Consider the following 15,096-nt stretch of genomic DNA (forward strand, 5'->3'; position numbering starts at 1 on the left):
AAGGAACCGATACAAGTTATTGTACAAAAACATGTCCCCGGCGGTCACGGAAAAATGGGCACCACCATAATGTATTAGCTAGGTGGACGGAGTGGTCTCTCCCACTATGTTTCAGAACGCTTGCACGTCACTGCTGTGTTCCACAAAGCAATTACATTATCGATTATTCTTCCGTGTACAATTATGAATTCACATAGCTAACGCATGCCATACATTAATATTAATTATGTTGAAGTAAAACGTTTAATAAATATTTTAGAGAACGTTAACACGGTGCTCCTTCACTGATTTTGTAGGATGGGTTACGCAAGTGTTTAAGACGATTATTCAAAGAAAAACGACAACAAAGATGTATTTGTTTTTGAAATACTGATCTATAATTTCTCACTTCACTGCGGCACATTTTTAACAAAACATGACACAATACATTGATACACAACCAAGTCACCAATCTAGTCACCATCTGTTAATTCCCCAATACTCAATCAAATAATTTCAAGTCATTTCTTCGGTTTAGACAACCTGCTGGCATTACAGTGACGATCAACACTGTGTAACAGCACTGCGATTTAATATTAGCATCAGGCGTTTGTTGCCAAAACCTTTTAGTATTCAGTTAAATCACTCTGGATAAGCATGTCTTCTAAACGCCTAAATGCAATGCAAATCTAAGCTTAGAACAAACTGCAGAATAAGTCTTAGTGTAAGTGCAAGTTCAGTGCTGATATGGAATTCTTCACCAGAACCATAAACACTTTAAATGAAAAATATAAGCTTAATTAATGAAAAGTATTCACTCTGCACAACAATATCAGCTCTGGTACTACAACTTGTTTCAGTCTCAATTGTACACTTTGTTATGTGCAATATTACAAAAAAAACCACATATAAAAAACCACATACAGAGGACAATACACAACATTGACTATTTTGGTCCTTGATAAGTAGGACAAAGGAAGTAAAAGCAGAAATTGTGCTTGAGATACACCCTTCATACTGTTAATGTAGAATTATAAAATGAGTATTAGGCTGAATACTTGGTTCAGAGTAATGGGCATTCACTTGGTGACTGTTTGACACCTTCCAAATATTGCCTGAATAAATTTTCAAACATCCTCTTTTATCAGTAATATTCACAAGAATTTTGAGCTCCAATTAAAACGACTTGCTGACAGAATCACGATAAATTCCTTTTTTCCCCCACAAATCAATGTGTCTCCATTAAAGGTGCAGCAATTCTTTTTCAGGACAACCCTCATCTGATTACATTGACTATGTACAAACACAACACACATTATAGAGAAAAACAAACAATTTCCTCCACCGAACAACCAATATTTTATCATATATGCTATACTAAAAGCACCAAAGATTGCTGACAACTTTTACGGTTTCATTCTATACCTAGTGCTGGTCTTTGGCAAATGGTATGCAGCCAATTTGCTAAAAGAAACATAAAGCTCTACAGGGTTCCGCTAAGCAAAATGTGTAATTACAGTGGATACTGCATATAAAAACAGGAAAAATAGAATTTAGTGTAAATGCGCAAAGGAACAATGCGTAGCTACAACGGTAACTTATAATTATGCTATCACTGTCAAAGTTTGTACCCTCCAAGCAAACAATAAAAAAGAAATACTGCATTACTGATTTCACTAATACAATTCCGTAAAAAAATGTAAACAATACTTTTTTTTTGCTAATTATGATACAAATGCATATGGATATGGTGCTTGCTTGTTTCTTAATAAAGATATAAGACTACGACAAATCACGTGATACATCGTAGCCCTGGACTCTCCCTATAAATGCATCAGTTCCCAGATGCTCTCCCGCCTAGCCCCAGAGTGTCGGGCTGCATCTCGACCCCCGTTAGGAGCTCATGGCGTCCTGGAAGCCCCACACCTCAAGCAGGGCGATCTGGAAGTTCTCGGTGCACAGCGGCGGATTGTCGAACGTAGTGCAGTGCGCGGTGCGGCCGTGGTTCAGCTCTGCGTCAATGTACAAGGCGTTGCCGTCGCCCCCTCCTGGTCAGAGAGAAATAGCGGGAATGATTTGGAGGCGCACGCGTACGAATCATACTTTCCTCACTCCCACGACAGTGAGCAGTTACATTTGAAAGTCACACTCTTGAAGAAGCCTTCCATATGTGGGCAGTAATTAGGGCCCGGCAAGGAGGCCATTTCCTCCTTCGTTATCCATATTACGTAATTAAGACTGCAGAAGAGGAGGATGCCCAGAGGCCCTTCAGAGAGCTGCCGCAGAACACACCGTCTCCTCGCACTCACCCACTATGATGGACTCCATGTTTCCGGCCATGAACATGGAGGTGTTCCTGGAGTTGAGGTGGAAGTGTCGCGCGGAGAGGAAGGGCGACAGGCGGTCAGAGGGGTCGGCCCCGGACTCGGCCACGGGGAGGGCGCTTGTGGCGGAGTTTTGGGGCTGGGCGGGCGCCCCATCCTCCGAGGACTCCTCGCTTTTGGCCTGGATGGCAGAGGCCAGCTCGGGGTGCCGTATCACCACCCACTCGTACCTCTCCATCTCGGGCTTCAGCTGCATGGCCAGAGCGACATATTAACCCCATTTAGGGCTTTCAAAGGAAAGAACAAAGGAAAAGGCCTGCGACACCCACCGGGAGCACAAATAAAACAAAGGACCCATATTTGGCGGATGATGTCATAGACTCCGCCCACTCCTGCTTTCTCCATCTCCCGAATTATAAACGATAAAGGCAGAGAGGGTGACGTCATTGCGCTGGGCTTGGGTCTGTCTCTGTCTGGTTGCCTGGAGCCCATGTCAGGTGTCAGGTGTAGAGCAGCTCAGGTAACTGCATGTAAGGGGCTCAGGTTACGGGTTTAGTTGAGTTCTAGTTGTTGGTGGCTGCAGCGCGAGGGCATTAGTGCACAGCACAAGCTGAATGATTCATGCAGGGCATGGAAAAATGGCTAAACCCGCAGCTTTTCTGCAACTGCTTTAAACATTCTTACCAGACGTTTTTCAGACAAACATATATAGGATTATTAAATAAGAATGCACTGATGAACAACACTTCTTAGATTTTCATGATTTATATTAAGCCACTGATGTGACATTAAAAACACATTAAGAAACCTACTAAAATCCAGAAAAAAACTGGCACTTTCCTGACTGCAAAATCAACTTGCATATATTTCAACTCAACACAATTCTGAAAAAAATCGTCATCATCACAAACACCTGACACAAGATGAAGACCTAAGCAAATGGCGCCCTCTGGTGACCACACTCACTCATTACTCTTAAATATTTCTTGCCTGGTAACAAATACAAAGAATCAGGAACTATAAATTGTGTATTATCAGGTGAGATATATTCAGTGACATATCCGTTAATATAAATATATCAAATAAAGCTTGATTCATTTAACTAATCTTCAAATCATATATTTTTATGATTTTGTTGCGCTCACTAACACCAGCAATACAATTCCCATCACGCGTTTCGCCAACATCTCACAGACAGCACAAACAAAGACTTTGCAATGAACTCTGGGAGCCCGAGGCATGAAAATGGAGCAAGGGCAGTGAACAACGCATTTGCCAAGACAATGACAAGTTACAGACAATGTGAACAGCAATATACATACACTCTGGAATGCAGACGTTCCTAATTACATCATCAGGCATAACTTTTAGAAGCGATAAATTATAAAGCATGCTCTGGGTGTTCGTATTCCCATCTACAGAAAGTAAAAATGTACATTTCTGAAAATACACAACACAGCACTGAAATCAGGGAATTGCAGGTGGAATTTTCATTTGACAGTAGTTATGGTGTGTGGACTTTCACTAAAGGAATACGAGACGAATAGAAACCAGACAACCGCAGCGTGTCTTTCTGTGGGCATTCCCAGGCTGCAGAGACGCAGTAAACTCACCCTGAACACGAAGCACTCCCCTGTCCCGAAGAAGCTGAGCTTGCTCCCGCCCCGCTTGCGCTCCTCCCAGTCGGTTGACAGATAGGCGCCGCACACCTGGGCACAGGCAGCGCAGGGTGAAATCACATTACAGCAGGCTCCGCACCAGGGCCTGTCAAACACAGCTCCGGACATGTTCACCCAGACAAGACAAGCCCACAATGCGGTTCGCCCAAAGAATGAAGCAGGTGGAAACTGGGACCGGTCCCATGGGATATGGGATAGTAGCGTGGAGGTGAGTGGAGGAGAGGATTAAAGGAATTTTTCATAAAAGGAAGAGTGAGAAATACAGGTGAAATGACACTGCTCTATATTTATTGATTTAGCTTAATGAGGGGCCCCAGTGCATGTGAAGCAGAGGAGTGAGGGGCCCTAGCATGTGTGAAGCAGGTCAGTAAGGGGCCCCAGTATGTGTATGAGGCAGGACAGTGAGGGGCCCCAGTATGTGTGAACTGGGGCCCAGCGTGCTGTACCTCTGCATCTGTGGTCTTGATGAGCAGCAGAGTGGGTTCATAGCCTTCACAGTGCGAGTAGAACCTGCCAGGAGACAGACACAGAACTGTTACACATCAGACAGGAAAACACAGAAGCAAGCCCCTGAAATAGCAGCTGAGTTAGGATCACACTGAATGAACCTTTGTGTGTGCTGTCAGCACCCTAAACCACACTCAAGACCAGCAAATTGAACTTCACGTCCAGGATTTAAAGCGAACATTACACTCAGTGGTTTATATTGTCGTTGCCACTGAATGGTTTGCAAGCAGGCAATAAAAGGTAATAAGGGAAATTCAACTACTGCAACAGCAAACAGTTTGTGTTTACATACACCCCTGAGCAAAGAAAAGGAGCCAAGGCAAATTTTCATTATTATTTAAATTCAAGGGCAACAAAAGCATTGGAAAATGAATAATGAATTAGTATGGGATAGCTTTTCCTTTAGATTTCCTCAGACAACTTAGTCTTTTTGGCGAACTTTCAGAAAGTCTCTTGCACACTGAAATGTCAATATTGTTCCCCTCATGTTTAACAGCTTCCAACAGTTGATCACAACTAGAAAACTATTAGTCCAACCACATCGTGCTGAAAGTGGGACTAGATATTCTCAGTAGGGTTCAAATCAGGACTCTGACCTGGCCAAAACATGGATTTCAGGGACCTTCTCTTTAGCCACTTTTAGGTCGCTTTGGCTGTATGGGCAGGAGCATTATCTTACAGAAAAATTACTTCTGCTCTTTCCTGTTGGGAAAATACCTTGTGGATGCTAGGAAGTAATCCTCTCTTGTACTCTTTTGCATTGATTGACTGGTCACACCGCACCAACCCCCCGAAACCACCCGATGAAAATGCTCCCCATATCGTGCCTTCACCTTGTCTGTGCTTAACTGATGCTTTCAGGGTTGAATCTTTCTCCTGATCTATGAAGGCACGTCTCTGGGGCATCACTACATTGTTGGAATTTTGACCCCTTGCTCCATAGGACTCGGTGGAACCAGTCTGAACTGCACTTCCCATATTCAGGTAAAAGTGCATTCTGTCACCAGTGTTCTGAGAGAGCAGTGGCTTTTTTTATCGCATCTTCTTAAGACAAAACCAGCATCAGCCAGCCTTCTGGTAATTGTTCTTCTGGAAACAGTCCTGTTATCAGCAGATCTAAACTTGTCTCCCAGTTTCTGTAGGCTTTTTAAAATTCCTTAAGATCTAATAATTTGAGTTGGGGGTCGTCTTTACTTGTAGCGGCTTTGTTTTAGGTCAGGCCCTACTTGTAAAGGAAATTTTGATCAATGGGTTCCTCCTGTCCTCCTGGTTAAAATAAGATAAATAAAAAATGAATGTCTAAATAAAAAAATTAAAAAGGGGCATCATGTATCGTGCTCAATCCAGAACCTACCCACCCATGGTTGGGACCAGAAGACAAAACAACCATAAAGAAGCAGAGAAGCATTTTCCATTTTGCGTCTAACTGCTTTTATGATCGTTTGTGTACTTTGTACGGATTTCACTGCAAGCTTCAGCTGGAGAGGGGAAAGCCACAGCAGAGGACAATAACAATGAACCTCAGCTTGGTCCCGTGGTTTTGCCCCGCCCCTCGGGTGGTACCTGTTGAGGCTGCAGCCGTGGTTGGCTGTGGTGAAGAGGAGCTGGGGCTGGCACAGGGCAAAGCGCTCTGGGATCCAGGACCAGATGTCCCGCATCTCCTTAGCGCTGACAATCCCGGAGGAGAAGTTCTCCGCGTTCACCGCCAGCTGCACGTTCCGCCTACAGATGACACACAGCAAGGAAGAGGGTGGGGGAAGAAGGGGATTGGTCAGTGCCACCCACAATCGGAGCCCAGTCAACATTAAATTACAGTGGCTGCCCAATGCCTTTACAAAACAGATCTGCACTGAGGTGCTGACGCTGGATGTAACGTACAATCAGTAAATTATGCAAACATGACATCACAGCTCTAGCCCATAACTGAGCTTTGTTAATATAAATCAGGAGTCCTCAATCTTATCCAGAAAGGGCCGGTGTGGGTGCAGGTTTTCATTCCAACCAAGCAGTTACACACCTGATTCCACTAATTAAGGTCCTTAGCAAAGACTCTAGTGGTTGATCAGCAGAATCAGGTGTGTAACTGCTTGGTTGGAATGAAAGCCTGCACCCACACCGGCCCTTTCTGGATAAGATTGAGGACCCCTGATATAAATACTGACAAAAACAAAACACTGAAGCAGCGAGAGCCAAACGGTTCACTAAAGCTCATTGCTGTATTCAGCTTTAGTTTGAAAAGGTTGACGTGGTGGTGTTCAAAGACACAGGCTTTGCATTCAGTACGGCTCCAGCCATCAAAATCTCTGTTAATGCAGTTCAGCTAATGAACAGCTGCTGCCTCCCAGAGCCTCGAGCAGGGACAGGCAATCTTGGTCCCGGAACACTGAAGATGTTTCTGGCTTTTATTCAGTCCAGCCCGTTATTACATAACTGGCTGAATTATTCCGCTAAAATAACGCAGGTGTCCGTGTTCCCAAGCTTCAAGCCACTCTATCTGTCAGACAGAGAGGTCTGGAAAATCTGAAAAGCCTGCCATCACAGGACAATCGATCAAATTATGCAATTCAGGGAAGAGAACTGAAAGCCAGACACATACGCAGCAGTTCCAGACCCTTCCCCTGCCTCCACAATAACTCAGTAGGAAATATATAAATATAGTTAGCATACTGCACAACCACAGTCTTGAAAATGATCTGTGCACATTTTAAAATGCAAAATTTACACGGTCAAAGTGAAACCCTGGCAATAAAAAACAAAAAAGTGAAAGGCAACAACAAAATGACAATAAAGGGAATGATATTGGATACATCACATGACCTAAACGGGGGAGAGTAGAACTTGGGAGTTTGTACAAAAGAATGACCACAACTTTTTCTATTAATTATCCAACAGCACAAAGGACACAGGAGTTAAGACTGATGTTAAAAATGGTATAAAAGGAGAAATTAAGCAAATATATGCTATTTCACTTTTCAGTATTTTTTGCAAAAATTTTTTTTTTTAAATCCCTCAATGCAACTAGATTATGACTATTTTTGTACAATTACAGTATGGTAAATGTTATACATATAAACTTGGCACATCTCACAGTACAGCCCTTGGGAAAACCAAGTTTGAGAACTGAAAATAAGAGCGCTGGAGAATTATTTCACAATACTGTGCAAATTTGCTTGTGCAATGTTTTTGATGTTGGAGGTAGGACATAGAGAGCTGACCTTTCAGAGTTTCAATTTGTTTTGCTTATTAAATCACCAACAAGCGCCTAAAGAGCACTGTCATCATATAGCTTTCAGCCTTCACTACCAGCTTGCAAAAATCAGCAAGTCTTCATGGCACCTTCTAGGGGTTAGCCATTTTTTAGGAAAAATAATGAAGAAACATTACAATTACAATAAGATTCCAGAACATTCTATGTTTGGCTCTCTAAAAATAAATGCAGTGCTCTGGCTAATGAAAAAAAGTACAATATATGACCAAAAGTATCTGGACACCCCTTGGTCTGGGGCTGCTTTTCGTGGTTTGGGCTAGGCCCCTTAGTTCCAGTGAAGGCAAATCTTAATGCTACAGCATACAATGACATTATAGATGATTCTGTGCTACCCCAATAGTCTGGGGGAGACCCTTTTCTGTTTCAGCATGGCAATGCCCCCGGGCACACAGTGAGGCCCATATAGAAATGGTTTTGTCAAGAATAGAGTGGAACAACTTGACTGGCCTGCACAGTGTGCTGCTGACCTCAAGCCTAATTGCCCAATCAGTGCCTGACCTCACTAATGCTCTTGGGGCTAAATGGAAACAAATTCTTGCCGCAATGTTCCAGGGTCTCGTAAAAAGCCTCCCAGAAGAGTGGAGGTCGTTATAGCAGCAAAGGGCGGACCAACTCCATATTAATACCCATAATTTTGGATGAGATGTTGGATGTCAGGTGTCCACATACTTTTGCCATGTAGTGTATATAGCCTAAATTACATACGCACCTTGAAAATGTCTGAATTCTAGCAAGGGCAAATTAATTCCATGACACAAACTGTGATGCTTGAAGTAGATTTCTCAACTATGGCCTGGTAAAGTGTCACCATGGAAGATTCCAAATAAGTCATTAGGGCAGAGCTCGCTGGCCTAAGTGAACAGAAGCACAAGAACAGAAGAGACCTACCTCCTGTGAAGACCAAACACATGGCAGGAGATGAGATGAGAAGTGAGCACAGGAATGAAGGTGGAGAGACAGACAGTGGTGGCAGATGGGAAGAAGGCACAGGAGATCAATCGGAAGAGAGACAGAGAGCAAGATGTGAGAGAAATCTACGGCACGGTGAAAGCAACAGGCTTGTGCGCCAGCAGACAGCACTCTGAGCTCACACAGATGGAACACATGGATGCAGTTGGATTAACAGGCATTCCTCGGACATGTGGTCAAAGGATGTTGTTTTCCTACGCACATTTTCCAGGGTGAATCACAGAGAAAATGTCAGTTCGAGAATTCACAACCACTCTCTCCCATACCACTTCATGTAGCCTCTGGAGCTGAGCCCTTTGACACCCTGTTGGTGCCCTGTTGTTGACCTGTTGACACCCTGTTGATGCCCTGTTGACACCCTGTCAATGCCCTGTTGACACCCTGCTGATGCCCAGCTGACAGTCTGTCGATACACTGTTGTTGCCCTGTTGATGCCCAGTTGACACCCTGTTGTTGCCCTGTTGACACCCTGTTGATGCCCTGTTGACACCCTGTTGATGCCCTGTTGTTACCCTGTTGATGCCCAGTTGACAGTCTGTCGATACTGTGTAAATGCCCTGTTGACACCCTGTTGATGCCATGTTGTTGCCCTGTTGGTGCCCTGTTGACACCCTGTTGATGCCATGTTGTTGCCCTGTTGATGCCCTGTTGACACCCTGTTGATGCCATGTTGTTGCCCTGTTGACACCCTGTCAATGCCCTGTTGACACCCTGTTGATGCCCCGTTGTTGCCCTGTTGACACCCTGTCAATGCCCTGTTGACACCCTGTTGATGCCCCGTTGTTGCCCTGTTGACACCCTGTCAATGCCCTGTTGACATCCTGTTGATGCCATGTTGTTGCCCTGTTGACACCCTGTCAATGCCCTGTTGTTGCCATGTTGATGCCCCGTTGATGCCCTCTTGACACCCTGTCGAATCTCCGTCGATGTACCTTCTCTGTTTGACGGTGATGCCCTTCTGCTGCAGGGACTTCTCGTTGGTGAGCTGCAGCAGAGTGATCTGCTTGCGGCTGAAGAGGCGGATGGCGAAGGCCTTCTCCAGCAGCTTGTCCGGGGAAACGAAGGAGCCGACACCCTGGACGAAGGCCTGGATGCTCCCCCGGACCCCCGCCGTGTCCTGGCTGGAAGACAGCTGCTGGCCGGCCTTCTGCTTGCGGTAGAACTTGAGGAGGGCCAGGGCCACGCGGTATAGCACCTTGTAGCCCTCCACCAGGAAGATGTCCAGCACCCTGGCCGCGTGGGAGAAGGGCAGGTCTCCCAGCACCCAGCTCATCCAGTCGGAGTAGACCTCCAGCACATCCTGCGCGGTGGCCACTATCAGCTTGTGCGCCGCGGGGCAGTACTTGTTGGCCAGGTCACCGAAGGTCATGCAGGACGACTCGTAGGCCAGGAAGGTCTGGTCCAGCATGCGGCGGCCCGGCTCGTTGCAGGCCAGCAGGCGGCACACCTGCTCGAAGCAGTGCGCCTCGTCGGGGCTGAAGTGCAGCAGCAGGGCCGTCACCGCGGGCAACGCCGGGCAGTGCGAGATGTCCGGGAACTGGCTGGCCACGCACGACATTATCTTGTGGGCCGCCCCCACCCCCTCCGCCTTCAGGCAGTACTTGGGCACAGGGGTGCCATCCACAATCTCCGGCAAGGGGATGCTGGTGGGGGCCTTCTTGCCGGCGACGCTGTCCACGATGTCGCGGTAAACGGCGGCGTCGGGCGTGACGGTGCGACACGGCACAGCCTTGATCAGCTGCTGGTAGACCTGGGCCCGCAGCTTGTGGTTCTTGGACCAGTAGCCTTGCCTGGCCAGCCTCTTCAGCTCGCGCGGGTCCCTGCAGTCCAGCTTGCTTGGCTCGCCGCTCTTGGCCAGATCGCCCATCTGGTCCCAGTCCACAAAGCGCCCATAGTCCTCCTCAGACATGGCCCAGGGCTCCCAGATGAGAGTGCGGGGAGACGGGGAGCCACAGAAAATCTGCCCGTTTACCACAGATATGTTTTGAGGTTGATTATGAGCCACACATGATGTTCACTGAAAGAGAGAGAGAAAATTGTTGTTGAGAAGCTGTTAGAGTTTGAACAGAGGCTTAGACTCTCATTTGAGAATAATCCCATGACCTACAGAAGTGCAGATACACACCAGAACACCAAATCACTTCAATCAATAGACATCAATAGACACAGTATGCAAGCTGCCACAAGCAGAACAGAACTTAACCATCTTGCAGATGACATCTCAAGTAACCTTTGCACTGGTGAAACACTCTCTCCTTTAGAAAAACATATTATCAACCATAAAATTTAATCTGAGACCCAATGCAAGAATTCTCCACAATTACATCATCGTAAGACACTGGTTAACAATTAACTTTGCTCCAACTCCAATGAGAGATATCACTTAGATGTTACTCATTGTCAGTGGTTGATTTTTAAACACTTCTGGAGGTCACTGCCTTCCAAACTGTATTTGGGGCGAACAACTGCGCTTTCAACGCAGAACCCAAAAAAAGAAAACCCAAAACAAAGGTCTTATGTAATACTTCTTAAAGCTTTATGATGAAACAATTGTTCTAGCCTACACCTTTTTCTGGCACAACACAACTGCTTGAACAGTAACAGTCTCCCAATCACATACGTCTTGTTCTACTTTCCCTGCAGCCCAGTGACTTCTAATTCAGGACTTCCTGTTGGCCCCTGAGACCTACTGTCGCCATCCAGCCTCTGCCCCCAGAATGCACCCAATCTGCTCAAACCAGTTCCCCGCTGGGCCTGAGCCCAATGCCACCTGCAGCCTTCCCCCAACACACGGTCAGCTACCGTGCATGTGCAACAGGCTACATGCGATAAGCTGCAGTCAAACAGCATTAGCCAATTATTCTAATTGGGCTAGATTTTTACAACTCGGCCACTGGTCAGAACACATCTGTGTGGGTCCAGGACATGCACATACGTAGGTCTTTAAAATACTGTGAAAAACATACACATTCATTTAAAACAGACTCCAGATTCAAGAGAGTTGTGGAATGTGAAACATCAATAATTAATTCCATGCGGGCCCTTTCAAACGTACACCAGCATGTGCTGTTCAGGTCTGAGTGAGAGCACTCTGCATGTTGTAATGCAGGATAGCATGTTCCTGTTTATACTGAACACAAATTATAAATGAGGCAAATTTTTTTATCATTGTGGTAAAACCAGTTTTCAAACTGAAATCTGCCAGAAGGGCAGAAAGGGACTTTAGTTCGGCTGAGGAATCCATAGCAGCCTACATGTGGGATGAAGGAATCAATTAGGCCTAAATGCAAATAAAATAAAACAAAGTTGTTCGCTTTCTTACATTTCTTGCATTACAGGATAACACTGAAAAGCATACATACATTGTCACATCTGTCATACACATGAGTGTACAATATAAGTCAGGAATCCCGAGGTTTGTTTCTGTCCAACACTTCATCGTTCTCTCAAAAGGTCTTGTTTTCCCTTAACAAACTTGCTGAGTCTTTTTTTTTGACAAAAGATGGACAGTATCAAAGCACGGGATAAGGACTATCAGTACTGTGAAGAAAGAACCTAGATTCCCGAGTTCTGTGTGACGTTTACATCAGTGGACATGAAAGCTACTTTGTATCTTGTTTTGAGTTCTTGCTTTTATTACTTATATAAGCCGTCTTTGTTCAACCAGACACAAAAGGATGTGGATTCAGGTTTTCTAGTTGACAGGTTTTCTAGTTCTCGGCACAAAAGGAGGCATGTAAAGTTTTTTCATCTATAATGAATTTATGAGTTAACTACAGTGATCCGCGTTGAAATGCAGAGTACAGACATACACTTAAAATATCGATGAATGACAGATAAAATCTCAGCATCTGTAAGTGAAAACAAACTATGATAGCCAGTAGTCGATTAGCCAGTAGCCAGTATTAACCAAAAATTACGCGAAGTATTCAATATAACCTTTGTTCGCTACCTAGAACCCCTGACGTTACATTTCATGCTTATACACCTTAGCTACATAGCTAATGACGGTTACTCTCCCCAAATCGACTGAATCCGACGTTCATCCAAAACGAACAAAAACTTATTTCATACATATTCCTATGGATCGCTGATGTATGTACACTGCCAGACATGCCATGCATGCAGAGATATACATGCACACCGACGTTTTCAGTTAATGTCAAAACATTACGTTCAGCTATAGTGGTAGCAAAGTACCAGATGCTATGCATGATAAAATGGTAACAAACGGTTCCATCACAACGACAAGAACAACATATTTATATTCCATGACAGTAATACGGTAACACTATACTGGAAATTTAAATGAAGACAGCATTACAGGAAATGCTTCCTACCTGCACAGATGTCTCTCGCGATTTGGATCTCATTTCAGAGTACCGGACATGCGCATTGGGACTTTCCTTATTTGGCGGGGCCTCCCTTCCGAGCGTGCGCGTTGCTTTGCGCCCACTGACACACTATCGCCAGAAATAGGCTAGGGTAAATCAGGCGTTGTTGCAATAGAGATATCTGAATGACCAATCTAGCTGCAGAATATACTAAATCACTTGCGCAAATTATAGCTACTTGAGTTCGTGTCAACACAAAAACGTGCATTATCACATGCAGTCGTCATGATAATGATAAACTTAAAATAATACGAACATCAATAAACCCGCTATTGTCATTAGGGAAATAAGCACGTGGGTTACTCTTTTCGCCATATTCCAGAAACTTAGTTGTTTTTTATTTTATTATTTTTTTTACAGGACTTAGCTATAACTGAATTGTACAGGATTTGTTTACAGCACTGTCAAAGGTAGGAGAGATGGACCGGAACCCTGGCAATCTAACAGCACCCTCCTTTGTCCACCAAAGACACCGGAAACAACAGGCGAAACACATGACAGCTATTACGGTTAATTTAATTCATCCGTCATTACGCACTCTATTTCTGGTTCCCGCTTGTTTGGTTTAGATTTTTACCTAAGTAATGGCTGCCTGTTCACATATTCCTTTGGTGTTTCTTGTTGTAACAATTTTAGATCTGTACATAGCAATGGCAGAGTTCGCGATAGCTCAGCGATTACATTTTGGTATTGGTGTCCATCATGTAGACTATTTATAGTTTTCCATTTACCACCTGACCAAGCTACAGACTCACTGTCTGGTTTCCATCTGTCCTGCAGCTGTACTGTAGGCCTACTGTAAATCATTGCACTGCTGTGTGCAAGCACAAAGACCCAAAAGCAAAGGCCATTTATGAATGTGATCACACTTTCAAAGCATATGTATTATTCCTGTGTATCTGGATGATGAGGTGTCTTCACTGCAACAGTACACCATGTGGAGGAGGGAACTGTGATAATAGGTTAATGGGAAGGGGGCGATTGGTGGGGACAAATGGGTTAACAGGCTTTAGTTTAGACGTATTGCTGAAGCTTTCTGGGGTTTAAGCTCATCAAATCCTTCCTTCCTCTGTGCCATGACATCACCAGGACATCTCCCCCCCCCCCCCCCCATCTGTCAGGAAAAATCAGTTCAGCTCCTGATCCCTGTTTTTAAAAGGTGATTACTTGTACTGTTGTCCTGGTTATTTCTATAGTATCACTGCATAAAGGGTTTTAGGAAAATATGAGATAGGGTAACCTAATTATATTTTACTCACTATCAATACTTTTTAAATTTAAGGTTCATGGGTACTGTGAACTGCATACCTTTAGTACCTGAATTTACTAACTCACTGTATAGAATTACACTTTGTAATATTCATAGAGAATTTATTGATAATATCCTGTTGACTTTCAGACTTTATATATGCACTTTATATGAGGTGCCAGTAAGACTTGATATGCCTGAAGTGTTCGGTTGACGCAGACCTCTCAAAACTAAGCCTGGGTTGCCCTCTGCTGGCTATATGCAGACTTGCAACAGCTTTGCAAAGAGAATTTACTTGAGTCGGCAGTCCTACCATCTCACAACTAGAAGATATTGGAAGCTAAGCATTTTTCTAAAACCCCAGTTTGGTCAGAGTACCATGGGTTTATCATAAACCCCTAAATTAAATTTTGTAATTCAATTTCATTAGATTTAGGTAGATTTACAATTTATATTTAAATACAATTATTGTATATCTTTAGCCAAATTATTCAGTCTGCAGTGATTGAACAAGTTAAACTAAATTATTGCTGCCACACAAATATGATTCAATGTTTTATTTAATTATCAATTGAAATCAATACCGGGCCCCCTGCTGAAGATGAAGCTACAGCACGTGCACTCCTCAGCTCCTATATTACACTCAACTCCTATATTACACTCTGCTCATATATTATACTCAACTCACACATACGGCACGGGAAAGATGGCACCATTTAGCAGTGAG

At 44.3% G+C, this 15,096-nt stretch overlaps 1 protein-coding gene across 1 annotated transcript; it reads right to left on the reverse strand.

The window, feature by feature from the left end:
- Nucleotides 1-354: 354 nt before the first annotated feature.
- tbc1d24 (TBC1 domain family, member 24) lies at nt 355-13,253 on the reverse strand. Its single transcript, XM_064322282.1, has 7 exons — nt 13,067-13,253; nt 9,659-10,743; nt 6,053-6,211; nt 4,429-4,492; nt 3,917-4,012; nt 2,289-2,553; nt 355-2,027 (listed from the first exon to the last, which is right to left on the reverse strand). The coding sequence occupies exons 2-7, from the start codon at nt 10,633-10,635 to the stop codon at nt 1,873-1,875; spliced, it is 1,716 nt and encodes a 571-aa protein (XP_064178352.1). The 5' UTR covers nt 10,636-10,743; nt 13,067-13,253; the 3' UTR covers nt 355-1,872.
- Nucleotides 13,254-15,096: the final 1,843 nt, after the last annotated feature.

This window comes from Anguilla rostrata, chromosome 2 (genome assembly GCF_018555375.3).
Source record: "Anguilla rostrata isolate EN2019 chromosome 2, ASM1855537v3, whole genome shotgun sequence".
In the NCBI taxonomy this organism is placed as follows: Eukaryota; Metazoa; Chordata; class Actinopteri; order Anguilliformes; family Anguillidae; genus Anguilla; species Anguilla rostrata.

Bases quoted from the DNA above. Each gene is read 5' to 3' on its own strand.
- tbc1d24 (XM_064322282.1), bottom strand. From the start codon at position 10,635: ATGTCTGAGGAGGACTATGGGCGCTTTGTGGACTGGGACCAGATGGGC. The intron at 6,212-9,658 runs GTACATCGACGG...TGTCATCTGTAG, and splicing joins ATCACCGTCAAACAGAGAAG to GCGGAACGTGCAGCTGGCGG. The intron at 2,554-3,916 runs GTGAGTTTACTG...CTGGCCATGCAG, and splicing joins GGGAGTGCTTCGTGTTCAGG to CTGAAGCCCGAGATGGAGAG.